Consider the following 24,561-nt stretch of genomic DNA (forward strand, 5'->3'; position numbering starts at 1 on the left):
AGAGCAAACAAATAAAGCAACGTCTACATGAAGATCAGCAGGTAAATGAACCAGAGGGGAAGGGGGGGTTGCCAGCAAGGAGCAACTACATGTTTGCAAAAGTGTCACAAAGAATGAGCATACAGCCGTTTACAGACCACAAGCACTAGTTGTTAAAAATTACTTGAGACTGCAGCAATCAGCTACCTACTGTACGTTAGATACTTATAATGAGAAAAAAAAAAAACAAGACTACTTTGTAACAAAGCAACGTAATAATTTAAGACACTTCTGAAAGCCAAGCTTTAAAACCTACTAGTACACAGTTAAGCAGCCCTCAGCAGAGAGAATGTGTGGCAAGATAAACAGCACAACAGTGCAAGTAATCAAGTGAAAAGTAAGGCATGTTTGCTTGTTCTTTGTAAAAGCGATTGCTGTAACAACAATAACCCAAGAATGGGGCTTGTCACCACTACTAACAAAGCACACAGAACATGGACAGCAATGGCATAAGCACTAACTCTGGACACCTTGATCGCCTAATAGTCACCTGGCCCTGTGCACCACCACACACAAAGTGAAGTTCACAGCTACTAAACAGCATAGGACAGCATTGTACAGTTCCCACAGTGAACTCCCAGGCCACAGGGCACGCCTTAGCTAAACAAGCTCCTGCAAGGGTTTCATCAAGGTAAAGCTCCTGTGCAACTCAATAACTGTCGAAAGAAAGGGTGTTCTAAAAACCACTCAAACACTCAGGAAAGGCACGACTTGAACCCCACTTCACACTCTGAAATCAGCTAGACACCTTTCTAATGAGAGCTTTCATAGAAATGCCATGATTCATGTTGGGATATTGTGACCACTTGTCAGCAGCTGCTTGAAACTACCAAGAATGCAGCATTTCTCCACATTGTTGCAACTGTCGAAAAAGAGCGCTTGGCTCAGTTGTAAGCATGGGCAGTGTGTCAAGCCACGTGCTCAGTGACCCGAGTACTCCCAAAAAGTAGCACAGATACCTCGTGCTCTTTGCTAGCTCTTTCCTACACCATGGTGCTTGTCCTTTGTTGCTTACGATGTGGTGTGCATCCAGTACACTGTCCTTTCTTAACTTGAAAGCAAGCAAGAGCAACTTTATATAGAAAACAAATAAGACGCAGTTCCAATGCACTACTTGCAGTTGCACAGGAATTCTACACACCGAACGAAATTCTACTCACCGTCAGCAGACACCTAAGCAACATCAGGCATACTAAGTTCATGGCACTGCTAGTGAAATGCAAGCACAGTGCCAAGTTTTGTACTCCACACTTGAAGCTTTTGTTGTTGTAACTTATTTTCAATGTTGCTAAGTTAAAACGAACACCACTAAGGAATACTAGTCTCTAACATGAATATATAGTGCTGCATACTTTTTCACTAATGCAAAAGCAATGCCAGCTGTGAGAAGTTTTAATGTAATTCAGGAAGCTGTTACAAATCAACATATAAGTTGTTTAGCAGACCAACAGACCTGACTGACTGTACAAGCAAGAGCAACAAGGCATGTCAAGTTATCACAATCGCATTCATGCACACACAAACTATTCTGTAAAAAAAGAAATGACTAAAGAAGCAAATCTAGACAAAAAATCCATGGAGATTTGGAGATATCCACAGCTTGCGACTAATTGCACACTAATGCAATAAGACTGTATCGTGAGCACAAGAGAACTAGTGAGCATGCTTCCATTTCCACATTCCCCCAATCTGTGAAATCAGTGCGAATCATTCACAGGTAGTTCTGGAGCTAGAGTATATTTATAAAGTCCAGCTGTGCTACAAATGCACATTGCAGTTTTAACTAACTAAACTTGAACAGCTGTGCCACTTTGATGCATCCCATTCATGTGTCATTCAAGCATGCTAGTACATGTTAAACAAGGCAAAAGTGCATAGATTTCATCAAGGTTGCCAGCAGCAACAGGTATCAAAACCAACATTCTGCTATGCTGCCAAGATCAAGCAAGAAAATTATGTTTAACACTGGTTGCACAAGGGCTGAGGACAAACGAGCAGCAAAGGCAAAACCATCCCTTCCTCCAGACACTCGTATTTTCCCCACATGCCAACAGCAAGCATACAATGGCCTTACCAAAAAAAGGCACCCCCCAGAAGCATACCTGCCAGCCTGTGAACAGCAACTCAAAAATCTTAAGCACACTACACTGGAAGGGGACAATAGCACATGTTCTATGTTTGTCCCAAGCACACAGTTTTTTACCGATGATTTATTTTTAAATGCAGGAAACAAGCAGCATCGAACTTGAAATCACAGTAACCGACAAGCAGTCCGTCAAGCAATACAGTGGTTTTAGATCGCAATTACTTTTTCCATGATTCAGCTATTGCTGATTTCGTCTGTTCCAGGAATTTTTCCCAATAATCTTGCTCAACGCGGAGACCCGTCTGGTGCCCTTTCACCATCAGAAGGCCTTTCACTTGTCGGATACCAACAAGTGAAACTTTCTTACAACCTGAATTTACTTTTCGCATAACTTTAGGAAACATTCATAAAATTTTACAACAGGGGAATTGGGGGGGGGGGGAGGGGCAGGTATTTAGCAAATGTCTATCTAGTGGACATATCCTTTTCGTCTGGTGCTGAAGAGCCGATTGGCTGGGAGCACCTGTCTTCTTCTGACGGTGGATTTTTATAGAACGCCTCCCCAGGTCTCAATTAATAAAATTTACACCAAATTTGGGAGAGCTGGCAGGTATGCAGTAGGGAAGAAAGCAGGAGCTTCTCATATGCATTTCCTCGGTGAGCATCATGGAGGAAAGCTAAACTTTAGGAAAGAATGTCATGTGACAATCTTGAAGACTAGTCATAAAAACAGTAATAAAAAAGAGATAATTTAAAAGCACCCAAGCACGTGATGGCAATTGGTCAATTCTAGGCTGTGCTGGGTTCATTGTCATAATTGTCTGCTGCACCATTTGAAAATTGTGCAGATAATCATGCAAACACTTAGAATTGCCACTGCAATGGTAACAATGTTATCAAGTACCGAGGCCAAAAACTAAAGGTCTCGCATGCGCCGCACGAGCTGGAAAAAGCAGTGGAAACACCGGTGGCCTGTCATACTCAAACCTACCACAAAGCAAGTAATGTATGGCATGCTGTTCCCAGGATTTAAAGCATGATGTGCATGTTTGGCGAGTGAAAGCAGGGAGAGAATAGCATCATAGGAGGTTGACTTGCGAAGGCTGACTGGCTCATTAATATCATGCTCCCTCCCATGTTGAACATGTACAAAGAATGTGTACATATACGCCCACTTGTTTCTAGCAATCAACCTAAAATGTAGGGCACAAGGAAAGAATGGACAAAACTGATGGCTTTTTTGCTAGAACCCAGAAGAAATAACTAGCAGAAAGCCTCCCTTACGTCCCTGTAAGGCCAAGCACTACAGCACCTGCTCTCAATGAACTCCCTTGCAGCTAGGCACAGATATCACAATACTGTCTAATGCTTCCCCTCACTTTGCTCTCACCCACTGTTGTGCACTGACGTAACTCAGCTGTTTTACAAAAATCTGAAGAATCGCGCTTAAGTTCCGTCCACACTCTTTTTCGTGTGAATTGGAGGTGCTTCACTCTGCACCTCTGGCTTCAGTTGCCTTGTTAGTCATGACTGTTTTTTTACTGTAATTACTTGCATAAGCAAGTCATGTGCAAATGTGGCAAGTCGCGGCATCCAAATCATACCTGTTTCATTAGTAAGGAAAGCTTGTCGTTGTAAAAAAAAAGGCACATACATCACGACTTGCTTGCTAATCAACTACGTAAGCCACACACATTAAAATCCACAAACCTGCCTTGGCTGGGCTCCCTAACAACCATGGCATAGTAACAATTAATTGTTGACATTTACTACTACTGCCTGGATAGCAACCAGGTTTGATGCTTGTGCAGTGCACTAATCATGTCAATGTGACACTTTGTTCTTATGTGCTGCAGTGGCACCACACACATCAGCTTTTCCTATTGAAACACAAGTCACGATTCCATTAGCTGGAAGTAAGAGAGCTTCATGCGCTAACTGTGTAGCCTTCACAATACAAGCAGTGTTTTTTCACATGCACAAAACACTGCATCTGTGACAGGTTCAATGCTAGCTATAATGGGATGTGGCTCGCAGAGCCTGATTTTTGTCCTCTAATATGCATTTAGCAACTTTTTTTTCCAGAAAGAAGAGTAAATGTGGTACATCTGTCTTGGGCACCACAGCACAGGCTGGATGGTTGCACTGCAAGGTAATGCAGCCTTTGAATGCATGCAGTTTACCAATGTCCTGATGGAAGACTAAACAATAGGGTTGAATGTGCCCTGGTCCAAATACCAGCTGTATTCAAGAAATTGTTTGTGATTTATCTGTTATGATACTTACTACTGCCATAACACAATGGTGACATTACTGTGTTACACTACTGGCTTTCACTGTCCCGACGTAATTGCAAGTGTACTACAAACCAGCATTCAAAAGTGGAATGTGTCCGATTGCACCACACTATAGCTTGTCTGGCTGTTCTGCTGGCTAATGTTGTCCGTGTCTGAGTAAGGCAGTGGCATTTCTATGAGCCATGCTATTTCCAGCCAATTCACTCTGTGGAAGTTTTCCCCACAGTTACTAACTAGCTACCTACTGTTAACATTTCTTAAAAATTCTCTTGGTTTGAGGTGCATTGTACAAACCAACCTGAATGGAAACAGCCTTACATGGAGAATGAGCTTTGAACTGCTGCTTATCGGGCAGGCCATGCAGCCAGTAGAGACCAGGATTTTGTAGCGATGCCTTCCGCTCGATTCTACACCACTCTTATCATCCAGCATTCACAGCCGGATGATTCCATTGATAAAGCAAAAAAAAAAAAGAAGGAAAGGAAAAGCACTGGAAAAGGCATCGCTACAAAATCACTACCCAAAGCACACTGCAAGCAATCTAGGCCCTGTTATGACTGCCATAGATAACATGCTGTTCGTCACACGCAAGAGCACAATGCGAGATCTCGCATTGTACTCTTGCGCGTGACTAACAGCATGTTGTCTACGGCAGTCATAACAGTCCCTTTTACAGCCTTCTGTCTTTAGAGCACACACCATACCTCAAACTGTATCGAGCTCACTGTTGTGGCATCCTGTTATGTTAACAGCCAAGTGCAGCAAATTCCAACAGCCTAGTTTCCGACGTTATACATTTGGAGAAGTTTCTGCCCAAAATTTCATATTTAAAATTACAGTAGTTGCATCACGAAAACACAGTTTTGGTACCAAAACTGGAATTGGAAGAAAATGAAATGCTGCCTTTACTATTCATCGGTAACAACAAACAAGCCAAAACCCCCAACATGGCCTCTAAGATGAGCTGGTGACAGTGGCTCATTGAAAATCTCGGAGGCCATGAGCTCGGATTTGCGTCATATCCACCACCAGGTGTACACATTGTCCGCTTAGGTACTATCTAAAGGTCATTAATAAAAACAAAAAATTACCATTAGTATAAAAGAATTAAATTATATTATGGAGTTTTGCGAGCCAAAACCACTTTGATTATGAGGCACGCTGTAGTGGAGGACTCTGGAAATTTCGACCACCTGGGGTTTTTCAACGTGCACTATCATTGGTATAGCTTTAATAGTATGTTACTTGTTTACTGTCAATTTTGTCAAAATGAAATTTTGCTGCTGTTGGCCTTTACCACGGTGTAAGAAGTATACAGAGAGGTGTTGACACTCTCCCCTCGCAGCCTGCGAGAGCGCCGCCCGCTCGCAGCCACAGTATGTTCGGGGGTAGCAAGCCAGGAGAGGGGGCGTGGTCACAGCCGACGTAGAGGGCGCTGTGAAATGCGGTCCCAAATCGTGGCGAGCTGCCACGTGCGTGCTGCGCTACCTCGCAGTTTTCGCTGGTGCGGCTGCACTTCCTTGGTGTTTTGAACAAGTTTTTTTATTCCCGTGTTTGATGGCCTTGTGTTTAGCTTTCATCGCCATAGAGGCTCACCTCTGGTGGGCATTGCGCAGACGAAAGTAGCAGCGCTTCTTTTTTTTATTATTTTTGAGACGTGTTTGCAATGGGAAGAAAGTGTTCCGTCCCGAACTGCAATTCGCGCTACCGGACTTGCACGGAGCGTGTGCCCCTATTCAAAGCTCCGTCCGACAACATTCGTTTGGAGCAGTGGCTTGTGTGATTCCGAGGGCAGACCGGACTTTGACACCTATCGACCATGTCTGCGCCAAGCATTTTTCAGGGGACGTGATATCCCGGACATATTACGCGAAGCTCAATGGAAAAGTGCTGCTTAACGCCGAAAAGAGGCCTGCACTGTCTAAAGACGCAGTTGCCATCTTATTTCCAAATTGCCCAAAGTACCTCACACGGCCAGACAGACCTCAAAAGCAGCCTTTTACAAGGGAACCTCCTGGGCAAGCACCCAAGCGACGTCAGCCGAAAGTCGACAACAAGAGTGCGACGCAGCACCTGCAAGCTTCTTTGCCCGCTGCGACACCTGTGGACTCTGAAATAGCCTTGGAGCCAGCGGCTAAGTGACACCATCTTCAATATGCTGGGAGAAGGAACTTCAGTGTGGCTTGATAACAGAAGACATGTTCCTCGCCAAGAGCACATCTGAGGACAGAGTCACATCAAAATCCACAAAAGAACTTTGCAATGCTCTCCTGCACGATTACAATTTTAAATATGTTTTGACAAGCAAGATGAATAAAGATCCAATTGAATGTTTCCTTGGTAAGGTAAGATTGGCCGGAAGCCAGAATGACCACCCGTCAATGCCTACTTTCTTGCAGCTGTACCAGATATTATACATTTACACCCTCCTCAAGCCTCCTGAATTTGGCAAGTGCAGAGTAGTTGGAGAGAAGCTGCTACTAGACATATCCGATTTCAGGGCCCTTATAAACCCGAACAATGTCACATCAGTAAATGACTTCGTAAATGCGGTGAAGCATAAACTCGACAGCCTTATCTGTGTAGAGGAGTGGGAATGTGATGATGTCCATTAAGAGCCAATTCAACAGTAGCGAGCGGTACCGCTGTGTGCAGCCGGTGCCCTCGGCGCCGGACATGCCCAACGTGTTTTCGAAGAGACAAAAAACCCGTGTACTTCAGCTGCTGCCACGCTGCTGCGCTACAGAACTTAGATGCGAAATCGCTGTGCTTCTTCGCCCGTTCCCACGGCCTGACACAGGCAACAAGCGACACCGCATCTTGGGAAATGGGCTTTAAGCGCTTCGCGATCCGCATGACATCCTTAACTGCTGTACGTCAGATACTTTCCTATCAGTAAGGCATTAGGCCTGACACACACATGACTTTATTACATGTAAACCATTTTCTTAGCGCTTTCAGTTATACTCACGCTACTAAACTCGAAAATAGAGCGTGGGCAGTGGAATCTCAAGGCGCCAGCCCACTGATCTGAGCCCGCTGGTCGCGGCGCCACCTGTTGTCTCGCAGTAGAACTACAGGGTGCGCCCCGCCGCGGCCAAACATACTATGGACGCGCCGGTGGGCGCAGTGTCAACACCTCAGTATATTCGTACACCGTGGCCTTTACTTCTCATGGTGTGCCTGTGGATAAATACCTTAAAATAGGCCATTCATGGACAAACTAGGGTTTGAAAGAAAGCCTAGGAGAACTTTTAAGTAGACCCAAGGAGAAAAGAAGTCAAACAGCAAATATGCTGTGTGTGTGTGCATCTACACATGGCCTCCAATACACCATTTGCATTAATCCTTGTTCAGCCTCTCTCCTCAACAGCATCCAGCTATCTTGCCTCTCAAATAGTCTGCCAAAGAAGCACAGAAGCTCCCTGTACACACCTATCAAGTGGCTCTGCCAGGGTTGTTTTCCTCAGCTTTTCTAGCCTTTTAAATGTTTTCCAAGCAGTTCCTATATCTGTGGAAAGCTTCTAAATTAAAAACAAAAAAGTCTAGTCTTTCTAGTCAGTTTCATGCATCCACACTGCTTCCTCAAAGCTTAGTAGACAACAACTTCACACAAACTTCAATTAAATTCCTTTTTCGCGACTGCATCAGCCACCTTTGCTCTACTGATAGCAACTTGGCATCGTGTGCTGCCATCTTACAATTTTAAAGAATCCTGTAAAGTCACTACACAACACACAATATCTAGCAAGCTCAAGAAGATGCACAACACATTCTACAGAGATGCTGCTTCTAGGTACCGTATTTACTCAAACCTAGGCCAACAATTATTTTTTTACAAATAATCATATACGAAATTCTAGGATTAGCTCAGATTAGAAAAATTTAGGAAAACACGCAAGTTTTTATTTGAAATAGATAAATATGGCACATAGATAGCACCATCTAGAAAAGTCAGTATCGCGGCTGCTACTAGCCATGCCAGTAGCCAACTGAAGTACACGAGTGGCGTGTCATTTTGACCTGTGTCATATCGGAGTACGGCATGGCATTATGATAACGGCACCAAACAGGCAATGTCACTATGATGCCACTTTCAAACAAAAAGTTGTGCTAGCCACAAAGGCATCGTCAAACGTTCAACCTGGGCGGGACTTCAGCATCAGTGAGAAAAATGCCCATGGTTGGAGAGGGCAATGGGAGACACTTTTTGCATGCGCCAGGCACGAGATGGCAGCGATAAGGAAGACAGCGATGTAGAACGAGCTCGGTGTTGATATTTGATAAATGCAGTTTTCATTTTGTGAATACTGCCCTTGCTTTTGTTGTTCAACCCACATTTGAGGGTTTTTTCCCTCTCTCCTGGCTTCAGACTTTTGGGGATCAGCTTAGAATCGAGGCCGGCCTAAATTTCAGTGAATACGGTAGTGGAGCACTCTTCAAGCTAATCATAAACTAACAAACTGCAAATGGTCAACCATTTCCTCAACTAAAAGCATAAGTGCTGTGTGCCTGTAGCCCAAGCAGTGCTGTCACATTGCCACATGGATCCTAACTGACCTGTGGCTACTGTGAAGTGGGAGTAAACCATACGCTTTTTATCAGGATTCTGATCCAGATACATCTTGAGAATGAAGTTCCTCGCAGCAACGTGATCCTGTTTGGCACCTGTCACAGTCACCGAGTTAATAAGGCCACACTTGAGAAAAACAGATGGTCGTTATATTCAGCCAGACCCTGTGTTGACCCAACGGAGGCATCATCTACGTGCTGAAAAATGCTGTACTAGAGAAAGTATGCTCAACTGCACGCAACAAAATGAGTGCTTCTGTGCTGCATGACCAAACAGCAAAGGCCACAAAGGCACTAAAGGTATCTGGCATACACCACAGGCAAAGGATTTCACACTAACCACTCGGCTTCACAGCATCTCTGCAAAGGAGGACAGTAGAACATTGCAACACACTGCCACTGATGCTAAGAAAATGTCAAATGTACCCTTTGAAGTAACACCAAGTTTCCAGGCATTACCACTTTACTGAGCGGAAGCGTCAGCAAGTGATGCCAAGATTAACCTCATTCTCTTCTTCAGTCCCCTGGTTTGCCACACCATGTGGCATTACCCCCTCCTCCAAAAATTTTGAAAAAAAAAAGAAAAAAAAAATACATAGGCTTGATGTGAAAAGGCCAAGAGGGCCTGTGACAAAAACAAAGGATATAGTCACAATCACTGTGATGTATGGTACAGTCACAAGTCACTGAGTGAAGCAACAAAAACTAACATAAAATGCAAAAAACATGTCCTCCTCCTCGCCCGCCGGCGGGCGAGGAGGAGGACATGGGCTACAGTACGGTTTAACCACAACATGGTACACAATCTCAGATTGTGGTTCTTCACATCGGGGAGGCTGGCTTCCGTCAGGAAGGACTTTGTAATTAACTTGACTAATTCACTGCAAAACTCTGCAGGGTCCGAAGCGGCTGCTCAAAAGTTCCTCGGACAGTCCTTTTCAGCAGATCGGGGCCCAGACCAAAACCTGATCACCAGGTTGGAACTCGACTTGTCGCTTGCCAAAGATTGTAACGGCATGCATTGATGCTCTGTTGTTTCTTTATGTTCACTTCGGCAAGGTGACGCGTTTCTTCCGGACGTTGCACGAAAAGTTTGACATCTTGGGTGAGATCAAGACGAGCAATGCTGTCGCAGGGTAGCACTGCTTCTAGCATAGTCTACACTTCATGGCTGTAAACAACGTCAAATGTCGTGAAACATGTTTCTTGAGTAGCAGTGTTATATGCAAATGTTATATCTCATCCCATGTCTTGTGCTGTACGTCTACATACATAGACAGCATGACAGTCATCGTTTTGTTCAGTCATTTGGTCAAGCCATTTACCTGTGGATGGTAGGCAGTTCCTTTTCGACAGATCGTGTAGCTGTAGCATGTAGGATCGTGAAGTGTTCAATGAGCTGCACTTTTGTAAAGGCTTTGCTTTGGTCTGTGATGACATATGATTGAGGCACCATGCTGTGGTACTATGCTCAGTATGAAAAACTGGCCAACCTCGGAAGCTGTGCCTCGAGGCAGCGCCTTTGTCTCAGCATACCACATTCAATAGTCTGTGGTGACGGTTATCTACTTGTTTTCAGCAGATGACACTGGAAACAGGCCCAGAAGATTTATGTCGACCTGATCGAAACATTTGCCAAGTGGGTCAATCGGATTCAGCTATCTCGCAGGCTTCCTAGCTGGTGACTTTTGGTGCTGCCATTCACGGCAAGCTTGAACACATCGTTTAACACACGCGACAAGTTGTTTGGCCAGTAGTAGGATTTACGCACCCTAGCAAGGGCTTGAGTTAAGCCCAAACGGCCAGACGGAGGCCCTTATGACAGGTGAACAAAACTTCATCACAAAGGTCTGCTGGAACGACCAAAAGGCAGGTCTTGGCAGCAGAGTTGTTCCTGTAAAAGACGTCATGCTGTAAACAAAAAGACGACAATTCCTCGAGCAATATGCCGGGGTATTCATGGGTTTCTTCCTTGTAGGTGTTCGAATAAAAGTCGCAGTGCATTGTCTGCCCGCTGCTGTGTAGACAAATCGGTCACGCTTACAGCCCCAAACAAAGTGTCACCCTCGATGTCTTGGCCGGAAGTGTCAACAGGGGCACGAGAAAGTGCGTTGGCGTCTTCGTGTATGCAGCCCGACTTGTACACGATGGTCATGTCATACCGCTGCAAGCGTAGACTCCACCATGCCAGTGATACAGAGGGGTGCCACAGGTTTTCAAGCCAGCATAACAAGTGATGATCTGCAACAACCTTGAATGACAGCTGTTGAAGTAAGGTCAAAATTTAGCCAGGGTCTACATGACAGCAAGGCACTCTTTCTCGGTGGCGGTGCAGTCGCTCTTTGCACGCGATAGTGTGCGACTTTTGTAGGCGCACTCTTTCAATGCCTTCCTGCTGTTGTACAAGCACCACACTAAGACCAATTTCATTGGTGTCGGCATGGACTTCCGTGTGCGCCTCCTCATCAAAATGGGCCAGAACTGGCACTCGCACCAGGCACTGTGAAAGCTCGATGAAAGCAGTCTCTTGCTCTAAGGTCCAGACAAACAATACAACATCCCACGTGAGGCGAGTCAGCGGTTCCACCATTTTTGGAAAATGCTGTTAATATGTGCAAAGGCCCAGAAAGCGTCAAGACACCTTTCTTGTTGTCGGCGTTGGAAACATGGCTGCAGCAGCAGTTTTTTCGGGAACAGGGCTAATGCCTTCCGCGCTGTCTCCCCGAAACATCAGTTCCTTGTAGCCAAGTGACACTTCTGAGGCTTGAAGGGACGCTAAAGGTTACCAGAAACTCAAGTTAAAGTGGTAGAGCAATGTTCTAGAACGTCTAAGGCGTCAATATAATAGCGAACAGAGCTTTAGTAACCGAGAAATTGAGGTAAATGCATGACACGATTTGAGACCCCCCAGCGACACACCGGTATTAACCCGATGACGAAATCCCCATAATTTGTGTTACTAATACTCAACTACTCGTATTAAAAATATCATTTCATTCGGTTATAAAACAGAAAAAAATGCTACTTGTCTACGTCTATTCGATTCTAAGAAAAAAAATTACCGACGATTACGTTACTTCCTAATGCGAAATTTGAGCGCAGCAAATAAGCCGTTTCACCTTTTCGATAGATTGAGGCAAAGAAATCGAGCAACACATGTATGCACTATCACAGAATTTTTTGCGGTAATTCAGCCTCGCTTACTGCTGGTTGCTCTCGACGGCGGCGATGAGCCTCCGCTTCGGCGGCGCGAACAGCAGGGTCTTCTCGGCGGCGGCGCTTAGCCTCTGCTTCGGCGACGCGTACTCCTGGATCATCTCGACGGCGGCGACGGTAAGCTTCTGCTTCGGCGGCACGCACCTCTGGATTCTGACGGCGACGGCGCTGGGCCTCTGCTCTGGCAGCTCGTTTAGCAGCAGCAGCAGCAGACGGAGGACTTCCATCGGTCGTCTCGCTCATGGCTCAGAAAGAACTGGCAGATAATTTCGCAGTGGCGAACGGCAGAGGAAATTTCGGCTCGGGCGGTGCACATATACAGATCCGCCGCCACCGATTTGGCTCTCTGATTGCCACCGCACAGGGCGAACGGCAGCGGCAATTTCGGCTCGGGCGGTGCACATATACAGATCCGCCGCCACTGATCTGGCTCTCTGATTGCCACCGCACAGGGGTTGCATTGGAGGAGGAGCGAAGAAAGGAATTAAGTTCGAGCCGGCGCTTTGACAACCGGAGACTCGCAGGAAGAGGGGGGAGGTGGGCGGCGTGTACACCCAGCGGCAAACGATGGGGGCAGAAGCGTGCGCAGCAAGCGGACAACACGATAAAGGGAGGAGGGAAGAGATAGCAGCGACTGACTGATGCCGCTGACACCGATAGTGAGTCAACCCCAGCTGCGGAGTTGGTTTCAGGGACAACGCCGCCGATGCTGACACAAACAATATGATACCCTCGCTTCCGCAGCGCTAAGAACCAGGTCTAGCCGTTGGAAGGTGGTCACGTATTCGTCGACGTGCCGGGGCCTACGTGAAATAACCGGCGCGTCGGCAACTGAAGAGCACCCTATCCGCCACACAAGAACAGGGGGGGGGGGACCCTTTCCTCCTCTTTCTGCATGGCGGCGACGGTGTTCTATGCAGTCACGTTATCTTGACTCTCTAGCGGCGTCAGCGGCATCCAGCGGTATCAGTCGGTGGCTGCTAGCGCTGGGGGGATGAAAGGGGGGCGGAGCTGGTTACGAGGCCGACGACAACGCCGACGACGACGCGAAACCCAGGAACGGACGCCAAAGAGCTGCGCTCTAAAAATAACATTTTGACGTTACCCTTCAGTAATATGGGTGTTCGAAAGGTTTCGTTTTCGCTCGACTCTGCGCCACGCACGCTTTGGAGTTTCAGTAGTTTCGTTATCGCGTCGCGCTGTGAGGGTTCTGCTGGCTCGTGAAACTTTCATTTGGAACAAGCAGCGAGAATGCCACGTCCATGTGATGTCGTGGGAAGCCCTCATTGCTTTCCCGCTCCGGAGAGCCGGTGTCGAGGCCGCCGTCGTAGTACGCAACGACGCCGGCAGCGCGAGCCCTCAGCAGCAGGTCGCGCTCGTCAGTGCTCAAATCGCTGAAGTTGAGCCCACCATCGCGAGCCAATCTGTCGGTGTCAGGGTCCATTGCGACGAGCGTCGAAGTTTGCGTCATAGAATGAAGTACCAGCTTATGGGTGTCTTGCGCTGGAGTTTGAGGTATAGTAGCAGTGCCTGGTGGCGGTGCGGGAAACGATATCTGGGTCATACCAGCTTGGGTCGTATTGAGCATAGAGTTTCCTACAAAAATTACTTTGAAGGAAACTCTATGGTATTGAGCCCTGGCTGTGGCGAAGCACGTTTCTAGGCCAAGTTATGCATTGATTTGCACTTTTTTATTCCCTGTTGCGAGTGCGAAAAGGCTCGTCACTTCTCACAGACCACGCCGACCACGCTGCGAGCTCGCCGCAGGCTATAGTTTAACGAAAACGGACTCTTCGTGTGCCGTGGGACGTAATGCTGGGAGCAGAAGGAATCGGTGATGCCGATCCGGAGAGACCTAGCCCAGCCTCGAAAAGGCGTCACCGTCATTACTTCTGCATCGTGGGCTGCCATGACCAAGAAGGCCTGAATCCCAACATCAGATTCTACCATTTTCCTTCAAGGCCTCACCAAGTGGAGCGTCGGGCGTGCTGCATAGCTGCAGTTCGTCGCGCTGAGTAAGTGAAACTTCGTGCCATGCTGACTGCTTTGCCTGTCTTGAAGCTTGCTTGATTATATGCCTTCGAAATTTCGGTCTTTTGCACCTACAGTGCCGACAGCAGACCAACGTAGCAGCAGGCATGGCTGGTAATTCACGATTCGAGACCCGGCCACAGCCAAAATGAACAATTTGACCGATGCGAAGTGGTGAAGTGTGTGCAAATGAGCACAAATGGTCGGGCTCATTCGATGACAATTGACTACTCCACTACGAGCAGCACAGGTCAAGAGAGTTAAATGCGCTCGTCCTTGATCTCAAGCCTGCACGTTGAGGCAGCGCAGCAAGGCAGTATTGATTGCAGCACATCGATGTTCGAGCGCTGTCATTAAAAGCTACATCAAGCGAGCAGTGCACAAGCTCGTGCTACAGCGCGATTCGCACACACGTGCGAGCTCATATCCATTGCATCAGTTTAGCGGCATGCAGTCAACAAAGATTGCAGGAGGCCCGCCGTTTAGGGCATGTTGAAAGACCGCTGCTGTCACGGCACGTACGATCGTGCACTCGAGCAGTTCCGTACACATGATGTCTGCTTATCGCTGCTGTGGATTCATTTATAGCACGCACTTCCTCGTGTTTGTGCGCCTGAATCTAGCAGCTAGCGTGCAAACCTTACCTGTAGTTCCACTTCGTACGCGACTCGCTTCACTTGCGATTGACACCGCGCTAAAACTTCGCCACCTAATTCTTGAACGGCGTACACGTATTCGGCACTGCATAATTTCTTGCCTTTACGCAGCGTGCCACCTCTGAAAAAATCTTCGGCGCCCAATATACGCAGCAGGCCGTGCTACAACACAACCGAAAGTGGCGGGTCCATATTGAGAACGTGCTCTCCGAAGCAGACGACCGAGCTTGGTACGACCCATTCTAGGACAGAGGGTGCTTTTTAGCACCTTTCTCGCAGCGCCCCCTGGGCAATGCAAGAGCCCCATGGTCGCGCGTTTCTCCTTCCGCTAGCCACCATACTTCCGCTTTCGCTCTGCTGTCGGCTCTGTCTTGGCTCTGTTTCTGGCTGCGCGTTTGCGTTTTGCGCAGAAAAGCCGTAGCGCCGTCTGCGGACGCCGTTCTACTCACCGATGGCGCAACGTCACTGTGAGACCATGATGTCAGTACTCCACGATCATAGGGCGGGTGATTTGAACTGCGCTAGAGGTACGCGGACACTTCAGAACGCATTTTCTCTTAAAATAAGTATCTCCTTGGCGCGAAACAAGCGTTTCGAGGTTTCTGGGATGGTATTTCAACAGTCCACGTTGGCTTAATAGTAACCTTTAGTGTCCCTTTAAGCATGAGGTTAACCAATCGGATGTCTCCGAGAGCTTGCCACAGACGTTTCAAGTATTGGTCAAATGTCTCCGAAAAAGCAACCACATTGTCGAGGTAGACGAGGCAGCTTTGCCACTTCAGACCAGCAAGAACAGTGTCCATCATTCGCTGGAACTTTGCTGATGCAGAACAGAGGCCGAAAGGAAGTACTCTGAATTCGTAAATGCCATCTGGAGTGACTAAAGCAGTTTTCTCACGGTTTTGTTAATTTACCTCATTTTTCCAGTAACACCTCCTTAGATTGAGAGCCGAAAAATACTTAGCTCACTGCAAGCTGTCTAAAGAAAAATCGAGATGTGGTAACAGGTACACGTCATTCTTGGTAACATTGCTGAGGTGTATATAAGCAACACAGAAACACAGAATTCAGTCTTCTATATTGACAAGAACGACCGGGGAGAATCGTGGACTGTGCAAAAGCTGACTGACGCCATCACCTATTACCTCCTTGACTTGGACTTGAATTGCCTTACATTCTTTCGGCGAGACACGATAGAGCTGTTGCTTGATGCGTGCAGTGTCATATGCCGTTATTCGGACCTGTGCGATTAGCATTTGGCTCACCTCAGTAGACCGAGAGAAGCATGTGTCAAACTCCTTGAAGAGTTCCTGCAGTGCGCTCTTTTGGTCTTCTATAAGCTCGGAATTTACATCAATGTATTTGAGCGAACTGCCTGTGCCCAGTTCAGAAGCAAAACACTCAATGATGTTCATTGACGGTTTGGCTCAGGCAACGGCAATGCCAGTAAAAGATGTGCCAAAACTCAAAGGTAAAGTTGCTAAGGAGGACCGCTATCTGGCTATCACAAAGTACAACGAGGCTTCGTGCTACACAAATACCTTGGGTAAGCAACAGAGAAATGTTGCCTTCTACAATGGCTTCACCATCTCGTAGCTCGTCAAGACTTCACCAGAACCATCACACTCACACGTGGCAATATCATGATGCTGTCGTCCGAAACACGTGTGGATCTGCATTCAATGGCGTCAGTTTATGCTGTTGCCATCTTTGTCGAGAAAGTAACGCACTGCTGGCAGAGGTCAATAATGGCGCCATATTCCCCTAGAAGTCCACCTTAAGAATTATGTTGCGGCAACACTCGCGCAGAACCGGACAAGTGGCGAGAAAAGTAGCACCGCAAATTTTTACTTTAGCTGTGCGTAAGCCAAGCGGTGTGACGGCGCGGCCGCCTGTCGTACGAACTGGCACCCCAGTCCAGGGCAACGTAACTTTTTTTAAGAATGCTTGTCAGTTTACTACTGAGAATTGAGTAATCTGTGCTGGTACCTACAAGTGCACTCATTTTTCTGTTGTCAATCAACACAGTGAAATCTCGTGAAATCTTGTTTGTGGAAGCTTTCCATTGTTATAACCGATATATTGTTAAAAACCAGAATCGTTATAAGTGGGTTTGACTGTATAGATCAGTTTGGTGCCACATAGCAGCAGCTGACATGCTTCTCAGAAGGAGCGAGGATTGTTACACACTGCACAAACATAGATGCAGTGAAAAAGTGCACGTTCACGAAAAAAATCTGAAGATTACTTTGCTACCTCCTCAGAAATAACATATGCATTTGTGGCTTCTGGAGCATTTACTGTGAAATTTTCCTCGTCTTAACAAGTGGGCATAAATCCACAGTCACCATGGAGTTTCCTACAAAAATTACCAAGGGAGCGCCGGCATTGAGATTGTTCAGTTACTATGGGAATCATGGGCAGTATATAGATTTGTCTCATTTTCATGCTTGTCGCTTCAAATATTTTTGTGTCATTACTTATTACACTTCATATTTCTAAACTTACAAAAAATAATATTTTTCAAAACATGAGAAGGCAATAAGTCTCTGCGCAAATGCATAATCATTGGACATTTTTGCATTTCCAAAGCAATATATAGTTGGAAGTGGTCTATTTGCAAAGTCACAAGGCTGACTGAAGCCGGCAGGATGAAGTTTAGCCAAACCCACACACTCCCCAGCATTCCCACTCAGATTCAACCGCCTAGCTTGCCGCTGCCACAGACACTAGCACCAGAGTTCCCTGTGGCAATTTTTGTTGGAAATTGTACAAGTGTCGGTACTTAACGCCCCCGCCTTTCTACCAGCAGCACATTAATAATATTCTACAGTGCTCATTAATGCTGCATCTGAACAGCAATGCTACTTTAAGCCCTCTCTAAACTGCATTTCATACATAGCAGGCAACGCTACAAAGGCTAGAGAGAATTCTCACTGCTCACATACAAAAGATGGACACATGCATCACGTAATTTCATGTGAACCATGTAAATCCCGTACTTTTATGCCGCAAAACATTACATACTTATCACAGAGAAGGTGTCGCAGGTCTGAGCCTGTTCACCACCCACAGCGCACACAGTGTGTCGCATATTGGAAGCACAAAGGTGCACAAACAATACGCGATTTGGCATAACCTTGCATCTACAAGTTGTAACTGTTATATATGAAGTACTAGCTATTCTGTAAAAACCATCACAGGTCCAAAACAGCACTACAAAGTGCACAGAGTGAGACTTCCCTGACTGAACTACTTGCATAGCTTCCGCAGCATTGCCTGCTAAGTATGATATGGAGCACAGTTGACTTCAGTTAATTCGAACCTGACAGGACCAACAAACTTGAACAAATTATCCAGGAAGTGGAATTAAACAAGAGGCAGTAAAAATGCTGAAATACACTTCACAGCCTACCTTCTACAAGGTCTATTCTTTAGCACATGTGGCAAATTTCGGTTCATAGCTAAAAAGGCATATTCGGCATTTTTTAGGCAGTCCAGATATAGTGATGATCCGTTATAGAAATTGGATTTTCCATTCTTTTTGATAATGTTATAAGCAGACTGCGCTGTATAGCTGTTTTAACCACTGTATACCCAAGCAAAAATAGCATCCAATAAACTAACATCGGTGTCTTAACAAAGCAGAGGCCAAAAAGTTCCATGGACTCACCATCATATTCCGGAAAATAGTCCACTAAATGAGAATACATAATTTTTTCTTCTAGTAAGTCCTTCTTGTTTAGAAATAGAATAACAGACGAGTTTTGGAACCAGGGATATGTGATGATGGTCTTGAACAAAGCTTTGCTCTCCTCCATTCGGTTCTGGAAGGAGGAAAAGTTTGGTGAGACAAACACATTCTCCCATAGGAAAAGTTGAGCTGAACCATACCGCTGAAGAAGGATTCACACAATACAAACCTGCACTTCGAGTGCTCCTTAACAAAACTATACACTTTCCAATAATACATCATCTAATAAAAAAAAAATGTTAGAAAAACAGCACTGGCTGCAAGTGAAAGAGTGAAATGCCATTAGAAAACTACCTCAGAGGCATATTTCCTCCTACAAATAAAACTAAAATTGTTAAATATGCTTAGATGAACAATATCAGACTTAAAGGTGGGAAGTGAACAGTGATCACTCTGAAGACTATGAATGATGGATCACAAAGAACATGTTTAATAAGCTACTGTTGCAGTATCTCTATGAAATGGGCCTGCATGCTTATATTTAGTTTTATAAAGATATTATGGCACATGGCAAGCCAAGTGAATAAAAAAAAAAAGACTACAAGGACTGCAGCATTGCCACAAATACTCAAGGTTTAGAATTACTGTTTCGTCATGTAAACACAAGGCGCGTGAATTACATAGGCAAGTAGCTGATGAAGACTTAAACTGAGAAGGAAGACGTGAGGCCAGTTTCTAGAAGGGTGGCAAGACATCAAATCCATGATACTCTGAAGGGAATGAGTAAATGACAGGACAAAGAAAAAACCTCATAAACAGCTACCATATGCAAAAACAGGGCCCTACTCTTAGAATTTTATGTGACAACTGAAGCAAAGCACAGGCAGCCAATTCATTTACACTTATGCTATTCTGATAGCAATTATACGGACACTCCAGGTGCTTTTTTGCCGTCGGCGTGATGTTCCGTATACAGTCGCCAACCGATTTTCCGGACTCCGAAAATTCGGACATGCCCGATTATTCGGTCAGCTTCGCGGCACCGCCATTCTCCCCATAGACCATAATGTATAACAACTGCCGAAAGTTCAGACACCTTGCAACCTCTCGTCTGATTTTTCAGACACTCCTTGAGCCAACTCGGTCGAGAGCACCATGCACCGACTCTGACCGGTGCACGGTTCCATAGAGTTTCCTACAAAATATACGACAATAAGATTTATATAGCGTAATATACAAAGCCACAAGAACGTCTGAATCCATAAGCACGAAGATCAGACAAATCCATGTACTTCCCATCATTCCCATGGTAGGACAACGACTGCAGCGCCAGAGTTCCCTCTAGTAATTTTTGTAGGAAACTCTATGCACGGTTCGACTTGCTGAACGCCATTTTTGTTTTGAACAGAGCTTCGTTGCTGCCCCACGAAGTAGCGCTACTGGAAATCCCCGCTGATCATCATCGTTTCTGCCTGGTTTGATAGAGTGGCTCTGCAGCAGTTCCGGTTTCAGCTTAGTAAGGCATGTCAAGACAATCCAGCAGCTGATTTCTTTTTTTGTGCAAGACGCTGCGAGGGCCGCAGTTTTCGTTTGTGCGACTGGTGTCGGCACGGTGATGTTTGCCTTGTGTGCTGTGTCGAGGTTTCGGTAATCGGCGGCATTTCCCAGCGCATACTGCGCTGGGAAATGCCAGCAAGCGGGTACTGGGAGGCCTGAATTTGTCGCCTTCCAATGTGCTCCCTACTGACGCGGAAAATGTTCTGCCGAGACCTGCGCAGTGGTTGCATTGCGATTCCGGACACCGTCTCATTTGACAGTTTCATAGGTACTGACACTGCTGTATTGACATGCGCAGGACTCGACGACGGCAAGATCATTCGTCAGGTTTCTGCTGCACTGCCGGACGATGACTCTGAGTCGGAAGATGACGCACCATGTGCTTTGCTGCCGTCGCATGCGGAGCGTGCACAAGCAGTGACTGTGCTTTCAGTCACTAATAGTGACCGTACGACCTTCTCCGAGATTCAGGCTTATCTGATTGCGCGTAAACGGAACAGCATGCAATGGCGCATTCACGATTTCTTGCAAGCCTATCGCCGAGCCCGAATAAGTGCGTGGAAACAAAGGATTTCATTTTTTTTTCTTAATCTGCTTTTTCGGACACCTGTTTATTCGGACATTTTCGCAGTCCCCGTGAGGTCCGAGTAAACGGTCAGCGACTGTAAAGTCCAAGGGTGGTAACACCCTCACAGCGTGTCGTATGCTGTATGTGCAAGTGAAAGCAGGTGAGGGAAGCCAGTGATCGTGGCTCAATCTGTCGTGCGCAAAGGAGAAAGCTGAGAGCAAATGCATCACCTTCCATCGCATTGAAGGCTGTGGGGGGACGGGGCGATGGGCAGCGCTGTGCAACGGCAGAACCTACGCATTGTGCCGTGCTTGCTGATACTAGAGCTTTGTCAGAGAGCGTCTGCACTCATAGAGTGTGACGCGTTCATGATTGTGTGCTTGTTAAGGGGGGGGCACGGCTCTTTGCGGCGAAAAAAATCGCAAAAAAAATCGCAAAAAAATCGATTTTTTGAAAATGAGATTTTCGATATCTACAGCTAATATTCCTTTAATTCACTAAGTTTCGAATATCGGGGAAAAGTATTTCGTCCGCAATATCAATTTATAACATCACTGTGAGTGGAATTCCGCGCAAAAACAGCCCTTTTTATCGCGGCGCGTAGCTCTTTTTCTATGCGCGCGATCGCAGCCATCTTGGTATCGTCGGAAAGAGGAGCCTTCCTTCTTTAATTTCCCGCCAAAAGTGACTTCGTTGGTTCGCCAGTGACGTTGAAATCCGGGGAGAAAAAGAAGTCCGAACGCGCGATCCGATTCGTTGACTAGCGCACGTGACCAAAAACGCGTGCTGTGGTTGGCTGCGCGAGGTTCTCGTCGTCTGCTTTACTCCGCAGGCGACGCGACGGTGTGCCTCGTTGTTCTCAGTCGTACGTTTGTGACAAGTGCGGAACAATGTCCAATCCACCGGGGAAGTTCGCCACGAGGAACAAGTTCGGCAAAAAGAAGAAGCGAACAACTTATAACTTTCAGAAGCGCTCTGTTCCTTCGGAAAACATCGAGAATAGCCCACCGCCAACCGCAAATGTTGCCCAAGCCGCGGACGATGCCGAAGTAGGCCTAGCCAGCTCACCAATGAGTGAAGTTGTTACGGACAGCGGCCGCGTTCGGCATGACACTGCAATGTTGCAACATGTGGATTTGCTGCAGAGGGATATGAATGCCAAAAGAAAACTTCAAGTCCTTGCTTCAACGCCAGCAACAAAACGGAAGTTGGATTCCCTCACTCACGCCGACGACGTTGCGGCCGCACCAGTCGATGTGGAGGTAGGCTTCACTATCGTTTGTTTGGACGCCGTGAACGAACTGATGTCGTTTGTGAAGTGCAAGGTGTGCGGCGGTAGCGTCACAGTAGGCAAACGCAAACGAGAATATGGCCTTGCCATAAAGATTGTTATCGCGTGTGCGTGTTGCGGTGATATGGCGTCGGCGTGGAGCTCGCACCGTGTGAACGGTAACCAGAAGTGCAACCCGTTTGCTGTGAATGTTCTTGCCGCGCGCGCAATGCAAGCCACCGGAAATCGGCGAACGGCGCTGAACGATATTTTTGCCACAATGAACATCTCCCACCGTGGTCTTCATACGAAAACGTGGCAGCGGTATGTGAAAAGGAAGTTGGCACCCATGGCAACACTTGCTGCCGAAAAGCAGACGGCACTGTGCACGCAATCGGTTCGGCAACTGTATGACGAATTGGAGCTTGGAAATCCGGGAAATATTGCCATGTCATACGACGGTTCCTGGATGACGCGCGGCCACTCGTCTCACATTGGTGTAGGCGCCGTCATAGAGCTGTTTACGGGGTTAGTCATCGACTATGTGGTGCTCAGCAACTTCTGCGCTGGTTGTGAGCGTGGGCCAAAGGATAATGACCTGAGTTATAAAGCTTGGAAGGAGAGCCATGCCTGTCAGAAAAACACCTCCAAGAAGGCCGGCGAAATGGAAGTTGAAGCTGCCCTCATCCTTTTCCAAAGGTCACTGCAACGGCATAACCTGAAGTACACCACCCTACTCTCAGATGGTGACAGTCGCGCTTTCCTTGTGCAGCAGGAAGCCAGAGTGTATGGATACATTTCAGTGGAAAAGGAAGACTGTACAAACCACGTACAGAAACGTATGGGCACAAGCCTGCGAAACCTTATCGCAAAGCACAAGGGACCTGGACTGGAGAGCCTTGGTGGTAAAGGCAAACTAACTAACAACTTAGTCACGAAGCTGACACGATATTATGGCTGAGCCCTGAAGACTCACAAGGGTGATGTGCAAGGAATGAAAAGGGCTGTGATGGCAACTTATCACCACACAACATCAAATGGCTTGATATCGGACCACAGCTACTGTCCACCAGGACCAAGCTCGTGGTGCCCATTTATGAGCGCCTGTCTGATGAAAAGCTCCTTGAGCGGTGCCTACGGGGCAGTACTCAGAACAGCAATGAGTCTCTCCACTCCCTGATATGGGCACTGGCTCCAAAGGAACAGCATGCTTCACTGTTCACCGTGCAAGCCGCAGTAGCTGAGGCAGTCATGAAATTCAATGCTGGCTGTGAGACGACCTCTGCAGCAATATTGAAAGAGCTGCACCTCAACCCTGGTATACCCAGCATGAAACGCATGGTGGAGAAGGACTGCCGTCGAGCAGTTGCATCTGCAAAAAAGCGCAAGACCACTACGGACATGCAGAATTCTTTCAGGAAACGCCATTTGGGTGGCCGTAGTCAAAGTGACTACATTCCTGGTGGCTTTTAGCTACTTTCACTGCGAAATAGTGCACAATCTTTTCTGCACTTTTGATTAAAAGTGACTTCACTTCTTTTTTCTTGTTTTCTCAAAACACAGATTTTTTACTTCTTGCTGATTTGCAGCAACCATATCTCTGCCTTCAAGGCAAGTAGAGGCATAATTTTTGTTGTGGCTCGTAGCTGAGTGTACAAAGCACACAGGGGTAGGAACAGATTTTGGAATTTATGCTTTAAAATTTTTCCGTTCTGCTTTAGATCAGACAATAGGGCACCCACAATTGGAACAGTGAAGATTGAATTGCTATAAAATTACTAATATTTAATATATCAAAAAAGTATTCCTACCACTGTGTTTTTTATGTTTTCTAGTACCTAGGCTTGTGTCAATATGAATTTTTGTAGCGCAGTTTTTTTTTCTATTGTTTCCACAAATTATGGACAATGAATTTCATTTATCTTCAGAACTAAATGGCCTATTGGAAAAATAATTACATATTTGAAATCAGAACAAAAACCCTAACATGACTGGAAAGTTTCATTAATATTGATGGAAAAAGATGATGAACATTAATTTAATAGCAGTGTCCCCCCTTAATTCAGTTAGTAAGCAAATTTTTCTAAGTTTATATGGCCAATGAAACTACTATCCTTACTTCATATAGGTCTCTACTAATTTGCTACTGCAATCGAAGCTTTGCCCTTCGAGTGAAACTACAACTTCTTTGTTCTTTTTTTTTTAACGGTCACACCATATTGACTATTTCTTTCTCGGTGCACATACAGTCGAACCTCGCACCCAAGTCACATCTGACACGGAAATATCTTCGTTATATCTAATATTCATTATAAGCCTACACACTGATATCAGCGGAAAGTGAAGACACGATCACTTCAATGTAATGGAAACATAAGCATGATGCCTCCAATGGACCAACAAAGGGTTTTCTGCAGTTTTTAATGGCCTTTCGGTGGCTTGTTACATCACATGAGAACAAGAGTAAATTAAGGACACGTGCTTTGCACAGTTGCTAGTATGCAACCTAACCTAAACCAAAATGTTTATGCACGTCTAGAATGTGCCATTTCAACATGGAGAAATCTTTTTTCTT

At 46.2% G+C, this 24,561-nt stretch overlaps 1 protein-coding gene across 3 annotated transcripts in view; it reads right to left on the reverse strand.

Moving 5' to 3' along the window:
- The window catches only part of LOC135899971 (guanine nucleotide-binding protein G(q) subunit alpha), a 79,876-nt gene that overhangs the window by 14,005 nt on the left and 41,310 nt on the right, over nt 1–24,561 (reverse strand). For all 3 annotated transcript variants that reach the window (XR_010563755.2, XM_065429382.2, XM_065429381.2), the window contains exon 6: nt 18,571–18,724. Coding sequence is in view for 2 of the 3 variants with exons in the window: in XM_065429382.2 (XP_065285454.1) it covers nt 18,571–18,724 (154 nt within the window). In the remaining variant the exon portion in view is untranslated. The remainder of the gene's footprint in view (nt 1–18,570; nt 18,725–24,561) is intronic.

Source organism: Dermacentor albipictus, chromosome 4, assembly GCF_038994185.2.
Source record: "Dermacentor albipictus isolate Rhodes 1998 colony chromosome 4, USDA_Dalb.pri_finalv2, whole genome shotgun sequence".
In the NCBI taxonomy this organism is placed as follows: domain Eukaryota; kingdom Metazoa; phylum Arthropoda; class Arachnida; order Ixodida; family Ixodidae; genus Dermacentor; species Dermacentor albipictus.